The 12,528-nt window shown below is 38.4% G+C and overlaps 1 protein-coding gene across 1 annotated transcript; it reads left to right on the top strand.

Moving 5' to 3' along the window:
- The first annotated feature begins 923 nt into the window (after positions 1–923).
- Positions 924–3,888, top strand: LOC127083345 (receptor-like protein EIX2). The gene has a single exon (XM_051023654.1). It carries the CDS (start codon positions 1,160–1,162, stop codon positions 3,725–3,727), a length of 2,568 nt encoding a protein of 855 aa, XP_050879611.1. The 5' UTR covers positions 924–1,159; the 3' UTR covers positions 3,728–3,888.
- Positions 3,889–12,528: the final 8,640 nt, after the last annotated feature.

Genomic DNA, 12,528 nt, shown 5'->3' with positions numbered 1-12,528 from the left:
AAATGGGAAACCATGTTCTCCAAAGAAATGAGGAAGTAACTATGGAGAGTTTGGTGGAACTTAATAACAAATAAGCACAAGTTTGAACCATGTGTCAAGTGTGAATTTGAAAAGATCAATAAGTGCCACATTGGAGAAATAACACACTATTAATACTTATATAGTGGAAGATGATCTCTTTTGGGTGTGCCCCAAGAGGTGTTCAATTTTGTAAAACGGATATAACAAAGCTCTCGTGACCATCACACACAAGTCACCGTCGTCCGACTTGGAGTGACACGGGTTTGGACTTGGGTGATGCATTATATTTTAGTACATGAAATTGAAAAAATTAGTATTAATTTTTATTAAATACGCTATTCCGAACCATTTCATTCATTTTGCACGTATTTTATGTACGTCGGACCAAGCCTCCAAGGGTTTCTTTCCCAGAATTCAAACTTTTGGAATTTATTTATCTTATTGTGAGAAGAACGAATCAAATTTACCCCTCATTTTTCTCTCCTTGCCATTTACTATCGATGGAATGTCAACAACCAAGTTTAAGAGTTGTGAAAACATATTATTGATCTCTTATATTAATAAAAAAAATAGTTAATTTTCTCTAAAATTAAATTGTATTCAGTTCTGCAATGACAAAAATTAATTTTGAGGAATTTATTTTAAGAAATTGTTTCAAACTAAAATGAAGTTGAAGCTATAAAATGAGCAAACACAAAGACTTTTCAAAATATAATCATGTATCCACATTGAGATTAAGATGTGATTAATCAAATCCGAAGAGACAGAACCAGCAGCTGTGTGCTTCCTACTAAAAGCCAAAGAGACAAAGAACTATATGAGCGACTACACGAGTTTCTCGGACATGCAAGAGTTGAAAATTGAAACCTTGTCAATGTGAGTCACTCATTCTGAATACGTAGTAGTTACGCCACTAATTGACTGACTCATTCTAAGTTAGTCACACACTCACACTGTAGACATGTCAATCAATACTGGAATTATTTGGATGCACCATCGTTTTCATCTCGTGGTGCACAAATATCCAAACTCTATTTGTGTTTGAACTTTCACATTTATCACTTCCTCCATCATACTATAAATAAAAACCCCACCATTCACATTGATTCTTAACACTCCAAACCAATATTAATCAACCATGCTAAGCTTCACTTCACAAATTCCCATTATTCGGCTACTGCTACTATTCTTGCTATCTACAACAATATTTGAAAGATGCAATAGTAAGCAGTTTGGTAATTGTAATGAGAAGGATCGTTCTGCTTTGCTCAACTTCAAACATGGTGTGGACACTCCTTCCTCCAACAGGCTTTCTTCTTGGTCAATCAATGAAAAAGATTGTTGTTCATGGAAAGGAGTTCAATGTGACAACATCACTGGAAGGGTTACAGCCCTTGATCTTCACCAACAATCCTTGGAAGGTGAAATCAACTTGCACCCTTTGTTTCAAATTCAATCTTTGAACTACTTGGACTTGAGCTTGAATGGCTTTACAACTCTAACTAGTTTCAATGAATCGGATGATTATAATCACAACTTGTCTAATATTAAGTACTTAGACTTGTCATTCAATGATGATCTTCACTTGGATAATCTTAACTGGCTTTCCAAATTCTCTTCATTGAAATCTCTCAACCTCAGTCAAATTAACCTTCAAAATCAATCAAACTGGTTTCACACCATGGATATGCTGCATGCATCACTGTTAGAGCTGAGATTGTCAAGTTGTCATTTGACCAATATCTTTCCATCCACTAAGCATGTGAGTTTTACTAATTCCCTTGTAACCCTTGATCTCTCAGCAAACTATTTTGATTCTGAATTACCTGCTTGGCTGTTTGATCTCGGCAGTGATGCGAATATCTCTCATATTGACCTTAGCTTCAATGTTTTACAAGGCCAATTACCCAAGAGCATGTTAAATCTTACAAAACTTGAATTTTTAAGGCTGAGTAACAATGAACTAAATGGATCAATTCCGGATTGGTTAGAGCAACATCAAAATTTAAAATATCTTAATCTAGCCGATAACTTGTTTCACGGTTCTATCCCTTCATCTCTCGGAAATCTCTCTTCCTTGGTTGATTTAAGTATCGGCTCCAATTTTCTGACTGGTAATATTCCATCCACCATTGGAAAACTTTTTAATTTGAAGAGTTTGTTCATTGGTGGATATTCATTGTCAGGTGTTCTATCTGAACAACATTTCTCCAATCTCTCTCACTTAGAAACACTTGTCTTGAGTGCACCTATTTCATTTGATATAGATTCTAAATGGATTCCTCCATTTCAATTGCAAGGGATAAGTTTAAGCAATACAATTCTAGGTCCTAAGTTTCCAGCATGGATATACACACAAAAGTCACTAGAATATCTTGAGGTTGCCAACTCTAGATTATCATCCATAGATGGAGATGCATTTTGGAGATTTGTATCTAATATTACACAGCTTAACCTGTCTAACAACAGCATCAGTGCAGATTTAACAAATGTCACACTAAACTCGGAACTGATATTTATGGACTATAATAATTTCAGAGGAGGGCTCCCGCATATAACAGAAAATGTCGTCCTTTTGGATTTGCATCAAAATTCTTTGGTTGGATCCATTTCCCCTCTGTTCTGCCACAAATTAGGTAGGAAAAACAGTTTGGATTATTTGGACATTTCGTCCAATCTTTTAACTGGAGATATTCCTGATTGTTGGGAGTATTGGAAAGGCATTTCTTTCCTTTACATGGAGAGTAATATGCTGACTGGTGAACTTCCTCCATCCATGGACTCGTTTATTGATCTCATAATACTGGATTTGCATAACAACCGCTTGCATGGTAATTTTTCATTGGATCTCTCAAACTTAAAAAATTTGGAATTCATTAATATTGGAGGAAACAATTTCTCTGGAACTCTACCGGTGAAAATGGCACATGGTATGGAAGTGATGATATTAAGATCCAACCAGTTTGAAGGCAACATTCCACCACAGCTCTGCAATTTCTCTTCACTGCTACAATTGGATCTTTCCCACAATAAACTTTCCGGGCCTATTCCCAAATGCATAAATAAAATCCACGGCATGGGTGGAGCAGAGAAAACGAGTCATTATCCCTTTGAGTTCAATTTGTATAATAAAGGGCAAGAGTTAGAGTATCATGACTATGGATTGTTGAGAACTCTTGACCTTTCGGATAACAAGTTATCAAGTGAAATCCCCACACAAGTTTTCAGTCTAGTTCAACTTCAGGTATTGAACTTGTCTCGAAATCATTTCACAGGAAAGATAGCAAAAGAGATTGGAGACATGAAACATTTGGAATCTCTTGATCTGTCCAACAATGAACTTATTGGAGAAATTCCTGTTACCATTTCGATTTTGTCTTTCTTGGGTTTCTTGAATCTGTCAAACAATAACCTTGTTGGGCAAATCCCAGTTGGCACTCAGCTTCAAAGTTTTAATGTTTCCTGCTATGATGGGAATCCTGGACTCTGTGGAGCTCCTCTACCAATATGTTATGGTGAATCAAACTCACATGGAGAACACAATGATATTGACAAGGAGAATTCTTTTACACAGTCACTCTACTTTGGAATGGGTGTAGGATTTGCCGTTGGTTTATGGAGTTTTTATGGGTCTCTATACCTCAACAGGGCTTGGAGGCACACTTATTTTCGGTTCATTAATCATGTTTTGGGTTCTTCCAGATGAGGTAAGTGAAAAATAGGAAGAAAGTTAAATGGCAATAAAATTTGGAGGAGACCTTTCAATTAGTTGTGGCATGTATTGCTATATTATGTACTGCATATTGAACTACTCGCCTATGATTTTGTAAAAGCTACCGTAATAAAAACTGTTTCATTCCAATATTATTCATTTAATCATTCAAGTTTCTCAACACCAAAATACACTTAATGTTATAACAAAAAAGAAAAGAAAATTGAAGTGTACTTAAACCTCCATATTAATAGACTCGGTATAATACAATTAATCACGGTCGCCATTGTTAAACACAGAACACTGTGCTGCTGGTCTAGACAATTCTTCGCCTGCACTTGCCGGACACGTCATCAGCGTCGCCGGCGGCTTCATGCAGTTGTACAACAAGCACAACAACGCCGTATCTAGCAAATGATGTAGCATTACTTGGGAGACAATTCAACAAACTCCTGAAGAGGATGGATGTAAGGTCAAAGTTTAATGTCAAGAACAACTCATTTGACATCAGTAGTGAAGGAGAAGAGCGATCCATAGCGCAGCGAAATTTAAAATTTCTCCTTTAGTGATCCTTACGAATGAGTATAATCAGTGATAGAATCGTTACCTCTTGTGGCGATTGTAACCTTTGATGCAGATCTACAGAGCGATCACGAACGTTGAACGATGACAACGCCTCTACTCAGTCCACACGAACGGATTCCTTCAATCTCAGTGCTAGCTGCTACGAATGAAGGCTTTTAGTGAGAGAGAGAAAAACGAAATTGCAACTGCACAAATGCTTCTACACAAGGGTTCTATTTATAGAATCACTTGTGTGGACTGCAAGCTAAAAAAAGCCCACTCAAGTGTATGAGACCCATATCTTATAATATGCCAAAATCACTTAAGCGCGTGATACCTTACCATATTTCGTATTCTACTTAAGTACGTCGTACCTTACGATGTCCTACAATTCACTTAAGTGCACCGTACATTACGGTATTCCTTAGTTACTCTATCTCTCATCAATCCGTCCTTTTGTGTGTGACCCTGTAGGCTTTCGCGGCATCGGCAATTATATTAAATCACGTATTTAACATAATAAATAGTGAGCGGTATCTAGCAACACATCACTGCTACCCAAGACACGAAAATGTCATGTGATATGACAAATCCTTTTGTGATAATACTTATGTGTATAATTACCCTTTTGCCCTTATGTTTATATTGAATACAAGGCATAGACCGTGTCATCCTTGTCCAGTTCAATATTGGGCCCATACACATTTATCCTGTTACGCAGGATGGGCAAATTTCATCTAAGTCACTCATATCCCTTAGCATGCTTCGTGGAGTACCCATCAACTGTCTTTATGGTCATCCAGTTACGAACAATGTTTGATCAGCAATAAGGCACTCGACTCTACATCTAGGGTCCACAGTGGTTTCAGGTCGAAGGGTGGTATACACCATTATCACCATGAGAATAACTTATGACACTTTGCATAACATTCTATATAGTATTCTCATAGCGGGTCAATCCAGTATAAATATTACTCTTAATATTCATACCTATGTTTAAGACTTGATAACTCCTTATCCATGATCCTTGAGATGTGGTCATCAGTCTATATACATAATAGTCTTAATGCTTTAATGTTATCCCACTTCACAATAAAGCTCAACTATGGATACTTTAAGAATAGTGTCCTTATGTTTAATGTGATATCATGATTAAGTCACACTTGATACATTAAACGGACTATCTATTCTAGGGACTTTATTAGACAAACATAATAAAGAAAAAGCCTTTTATTATTAATAAATAATTCGATACAAGTACCAAAAGTATTGGCCTCTAGGGCTTACACCAACAATCTCCCACTAGCACTAGAGCCAATCAGACATACCCCTAATGCCCATAGATCTAGTATGGCCATCATGCTTCTGCTGCGCAAGAGGCTTTGTCAGTGGATCAGCAATATTGTCAAGCGTAGGTTCTCTGCATATTCTCACATCTCATTTATCTACTATCTCTCGAATGAGGTGATAACGTCTAAGTATGTGTTTGGATCGTTGGTGAGATCTAGGTTCCTTAGCTTGTGCGATAGCACCATTGTTATCACAATAGAGACCAATGGGATCCACAATGCTAGGAACTATGCCAAGTTCACTAATGAACTTTTTGATCCAAACAACTTCCTTTGCTGCACTTGAGGCAGCAATATACTCGGCCTCGATTGTAGAATCAGCAACTGTATCTTGCTTTTAACGTTTCCAACTGTAGGTCCAATGATGTTGGAAGAAGAACAAAATCTGAGGAAAAATCCAAACAGGGCAAAGGAATTCAGTGCCATGAATGTGAAGGGTATGGACACATTAGAGCTGAATGTGGGACCTATCTCAAGAAACAGAAGAAAAGTCTTGCTGCTACTTGGCCTGATGAAAGTGAAACAGAAGGAGAGTCTGCCAATCTTGTGACTGCCTTGACTGGAAGATGGGATTCTGATGAAGACTCCAGTGATGATGAAGTAACCTTTGATGAATTAGATACTACCTACAGGAAGTTGTGTTTCAGAAGTGAAGAAGTGTGTCAACAAGTGGAGAATCAGAAAAAATTGATAACCCAACTAGAGGATGAGAAGACAGAACACTTAGAAACCATTTCTAAGTTGAAGATCGAAGTCGTGTTCTTGAACTCCAAACTGGATGAGATGACGAAGTATGTCAGAATGCTAAACAGTGGATCTGACACCTTAGACAAAATCCTCCATACTGGAAAGATGGCAGGAGACATGACTGGCCTTAGGTTTAATGAATCCTCTCCTGAGTGTAGTCCCACTGGTAGCAAACCAAAGATGTCACATCAGGTGTCTCAACATCACAAGGAAAGACAACATAAAGGAAAACACCAAAGATGGAGATGTCATTACAATGGGAAATTTGGCCACATAAAACCATTCTGCTTTAAGTTGTATGGTTATCCTAGTCATATTCATTATCAACCTAGACCCAAACAACATTTCCATGTTAACAAAAAACAGTGGGTTCATAGGGCTGGTGCTACTAACTTGATAGCTCACACTTCCTTTAGAGTTTCAGCCAAAGAAGACTGGTACTTTGACAGTGGATGCTCCAGATACATGACTGGAACCAAAAACCTGCTAATTGACCTCCAACCTCATGCAACCAGCTACATAACTTTTGGTGATGGAGCAAAGGGTGAAATCAAGGGGATTGGAAAGATGAACTGTCCTGGAGTCCCTAACCTTGATAATGTGCTGCTTGTTAAAGGATTGACTGCAAACATGATCAGTATCAGTCAACTATGCGACCAAGGTCTAAATGTGAACTTCACAAAAACTGAATGCTTGATTACTAATTAAAAAAATGAGGTGATCATGAAAGGAGTCAGGTCTAAGGACAACTCCTATATGTAGAATTCTCAAGAAACTAGTTATTCATCAATGTGTACTCTAGCTAAAGAAGAAGAAGTGAAATTATGGCATCAAAAACTGGGTCATCTGCATCTTAAAGGAATGAAGAGGATTATATTTGTTGAAGCTGTCAGAGGAATCCCAAAATTAAAGATTGATGAAGGAAGAGTTTATGGTGATTGTCAGATTGGAAAGCAGACAAAGATGTCACATCAGAAGATCAAACATGACACCACATCTAGAGTGCTGGAACTTCTCCACATGGACTTGATGGGACCTATGCAGGTGGAAAGTCTTGGTGGGAAAAGGTATGCTTATGTTGTGGTGGACGACTTCTCCAGATATACCTAGGTAAATTTTATAAGGGAAAAATCTGATGTGTTTGATGTGTTCAAAGATCTTTGTCTAAGACTCCAAAGAGAAAGAGAGAGTCATGTTATCAGAATCAGAAGTGATCATGGGAAAGAATTTGAGAACAACAAATTTGCTGAGTTCTGTTCATCTGAAGGAATTGGTCATGAGTTCTCCTCTCCCATTACCCCTCAGCAAAATGGTGTGGTAGAAAGGAAAAATAGAACCCTCTAAGAATCTGCTAGAGCTATGATTCATGCTAAGAAATTGCCTTACCACTTATGGGCTGAAGCTATGAACACGGCCTACTATGTTCACAACAGAGTAACCTTGAAGAAAGGGACCCCAACCACTTTATATTAAGTCTGGAAGGGAAGAAGACCTACTATCAAATACTTCCATGTGTTTGGTAGTAAATGTTATATCCTGGCTGATCGTGAACAAAGAGGGAAAATGGACCCCAAGAGTGATGAAGGAATATTTCTGGGCTACTCAACAAACAGTAGAGCATTTAGAGTTTTTAATTCCAGAACAAAAGTTATGATGGAATCTATAAATGTTGTTATTGATGATCAAAAGACTGATGTCACAGACGATGTTGAAACATTTCTGAATGACGCCCTGTAACACCCTTCTAAAATACCCCAATAATTAATTAAACACAAAATATAAATCAGAGTAGATATGCAATTTCAGGGTGTCACACTTGACACTTCACACCATTCACCAAAATATCTTGTCATGCTCATTTATTAATCAAAATAAAACATTGCACAATACGCAGCGGATAGAATTCTAACAACATGCAAACCATGTAACACATTACATGTAAAGTTGTTCAACAACCAAAAATGAAAACAAGTAAAACATCCCGTCCCGATGTTACATAGACCAGAGCATGACCCACTAAGGAACTACACTAGACTCCAAGCACTAGCTTCTACTCAATCACTGCTCGTTACCTGAAACATAGTTGTAAGGGTGAGTTCCTCAATCGATATAATAAGCATTATAAAATATCATGTAATGTTAAGTAAATTAACACATTCATCACCCTAATCATATCACACATTCATCACTCATACTCATACTCAATACAAACACAAAACACACGTATAATATTGGAATACATCCATTCATATTATACGCCATACATACATTATGTAATGAGACTCCATGCATGCGGTACCGACTATTCGTGAACACATAGTTCAACCTCACCGATCAAACCCAGATACGGCTACCAAGCTCACTAGTCCCACTCATTTGAGACCTAGTGACTCACTCACTAATTCCTCACCATGGGAATTAGCTACCACCCTGAAGGCCATGCTATGCACGCTAAATCACCTAGCATGCAAACATCAACAACAATCCACAATAATTCACTCACTAATTCCTCACCATGGGAATTAGCTACCACCATAAAGGCCATACTATGCACGCTAAATCACCTAGCATGCAAACATCAACAACAATCCACAATGGACATATGCTCACACTCTAAGCCATAAACAGTCCATCCACAATTGCATACATAATAGATATATTCACAGCATTATGCATACCATCATACATCATCAGCATATTTATCACAGAAGCATATCATGTCATGCCAAATAATAAATCACAGTATTAGCACACTCTACTAATACCTATACTGCTCAAAACAACGGGAAATGATCCCTACTATATCCTACACCAATATAGGCCAATCATCAAATATGTCCACAATATTTAAATATCAATTTTTCACTTTTCCAACAGTGTTAACCGGTTAACGCCCTGGGTTAACCGGTTAACGCAACTCAGAACGCGCTTCCTGGCAAATTTTAACAGTGTTAACCGATTAACACCCTGGGTTAACCGGTTAACGCAAGACAGACTTTAATTATTTTAATATCATAACAGTGTTAACCGGTTAACACTCTGGGTTAACCGGTTAACGCAAGACATAAAGCTGTTCCTGCGCTAACACGAACAGAATGCAGAATTACCCGCATTCTTCGCCGTTGGAGGACTTCCGGACCTCCGATTTCGATTCCGTAAACGGCTATACGTCCAGAAAATTACAACTCATCCAATTATAGATCCATTCACGGTTTTTAACGTAATTTGTTCATCACAATTTTCAGCATTCATCATCCCAATTAGGGTCAATTCAATGGCTTATTACTACCCATTACATGTTAACCCATAATACCCATTAAACGACGATAAACCCCCCTTACCTGAGTTAATCCGGCAAATCCTTCTTTGACCTTCAACAATCGTGAATTCTCCTCTGAGCCCTAGCCTCTTCTTCTCCCTTTCTCAGTTTCTTCTCTTTTCTCCCTTTCTCCACTTTTCAGTCGCTTCTTCCTTTTCACGTGAAAAACCCTTTTTATATATGGGACTCTTTTCTGATTCCAACTTTATTATTCCAATAATAATAATCCAAATAATATTCCAATTATTTAATTAAATCAATAAATATACTATTAACTTAAATTAAATAATTATCATATTTTATCGGGGTGTTACAACTCTCCCCCACTAAAAGAGTTTTCGTCCTCGAAAACATACCTCAAGCGAATAACTCTGGATAAGACTCCTTCATCTGACTCTCAAGTTCCCAAGTCACATTGCCACCTGCTGGTCCTCCCCAAGCTACCTTTACCAAAGCAATCTCTTTACCCCGTAACTGCTTCAACTCTCGATCCTCGATCCTCATAGGTGATGTTTCAACAGTCAGGTTATCTCTCACCTGTACATCATCTACTTGGACCACATGCGACGGATCAGGAATGTACCTCCTCAACTGAGACACATGAAAAATCTCATGCAAATTCGCAAGTGACGGCGGTAAAGCGATACGATAGGCTACCTCCCCTATCCTCTCCAAAATCTGATAAGGACCAATAAATCGAGGTGTCAACTTCTTCGACTTCAAGGCTCGACCAACCCCAGTTATCGGAGTAACACGAAGAAACACATGATCTCCCTCTTGAAACTCAAGTGACTTCCTCCTCTTGTCGTGATAACTCTTCTGACGACTCTGAGCAATCCTCATCTTCTCCTGAATCATCTTAATCTTTTCCGTAGTTTGTTGAACAATCTCCGGTCCAACCACAACACTCTCACCGGACTCATACCAATATAAAGGTGTCCGACATCTCCTACCATACAAAGCTTCAAACGGTGCCATACCAATGCTCGAATGAAAACTATTGTTGTAGGTAAACTCAATCAAAGGTAAATAACAATCCCAAGCACCTCCCTTTTCCAAAACACAAGCCCTTAAAAGATCCTCCAGTGACTGAATCGTCCTCTCAGTCTGACCATCAGTCTGCGGATGATATGCAGAACTCAATCTCAGTTTAGTTCCCAAAGCCCTCTGCAAACCTTCCCAGAACTTCGATGTAAATCTAGGATCTCTGTCCGAAACAATACTCGACGGAATACCATGCAAACTTACAATTTTCTCAATATACAACTCAGCTAATCTCTCCAACGGATAATCCATTCTGATCGGAATGAAATGAGCCGATTTTGTCAATCTGTCAACAATCACCCAAATAGCTTCAAAATTCTTAATTGTCCTCGGTAAACCAGAAACAAAATCCATACTGATACTATCCCACTTCCACTCTGGAATAGCCAACAGTTGCATTAGCCCAGACGGCTTCTGATGCTCAATCTTTGACTTCTGACAAGTCAAACAAGAATAAACAAAACTCGCAATTTCTCTTTTCATTCCCGGCCACCAAAATAACTTTTTCAAATCATGATACATCTTCGTAGCCCCAGGATGAATACTCAGGCCACTACGATGTCCTTCCTCAAGAATACTCTTCTTAAGTTCGGTAACATCCGGAATACACACCCGATTACCAAATTTCAAAACACCATTCTCATCAACTCTGAATTCACCACCTTGACCTTGATTCACTAGAGTCAACTTATCAACCAAAAGCACATCGGATTTCTGACCCTCTCTAATCTCGTCCAGAATACCACTCGTTAACTTCAACATTCCCAATTTAACACTATTGTGAGTACTCTCACACACCAAACTCAAGTCTCTAAACTGCTCAATTAAATCCAATTCCTTAACCATTAACATAGACATATGCAATGATTTCTGACTCAATGCATCAGCCACTACGTTTGCTTTACCCGGATGGTAATTCAAACCAAAGTCATAATCCTTCAGAAACTCTAACCATCTCCTCTGTCTCATATTCAGCTCTTTCTGATCAAACAAATACTTTAAACTTTTATGGTCACTGAAAACCTCAAATCTTGACCCGTACAAGTAATGCCTCCATAACTTCAGAACAAATACCACAGCTGCCAACTCTAAATCGTGTGTCGGATAGTTCCTCTCATGTACCTTCAGTTGTCTCGAAGCATAAGCTACAACCTGCTTATTCTGCATCAAAACACCACCCAAACCCAACAATGAAGCATCACAGTAAACCTCAAATGGTTCCGACGGACTCGATAATATCAGAATAGGAGCAGTAGTTAACCTTCTCTTTAACTCTTGGAAACCTTCTTCACATTTTGAGTCCCAAACAAACGCTTGCCCCTTTCTAGTCAACATCGTCAACGGTAACGCCAACTTAGAAAATCCCTCAATGAATTTCCTATAATAACCTGCAAGTCCAAGAAAACTCCTTATCTCAGAAACTGACTTCGGCGCTTCCCACTTAGATACCGCTTCTATCTTAGAAGGATCAACAGCAACACCACCTCTTGAAACCACATGACCAAGAAAACTAACCTCTTCTAACCAAAATTCGCACTTGGACAGTTTAGCAAATAACTTCTTTTCTCGTAGAACCCTTAAAACCACTCTCAAATGTTCAGCATGCTCTTCTTCAGATTTCGAATACACCAAAATATCGTCAATAAACACCACAACAAACTTGTCTAGGTACGGATGGAAAATCCTATTCATATACTCCATAAATACCCCAGGCGCATTAGTCACACCAAAAGGCATTACAGAATACTCATAATGTCCATACCTTGTTTTGA

This window comes from Lathyrus oleraceus, chromosome 5 (genome assembly GCF_024323335.1).
Source record: "Lathyrus oleraceus cultivar Zhongwan6 chromosome 5, CAAS_Psat_ZW6_1.0, whole genome shotgun sequence".
NCBI classification, from domain to species: Eukaryota; Viridiplantae; Streptophyta; class Magnoliopsida; order Fabales; family Fabaceae; genus Lathyrus; species Lathyrus oleraceus.
Note: the sequence above shows the minus strand (reverse complement) of the source record. Positions and strands in the feature narration are given on the sequence as shown.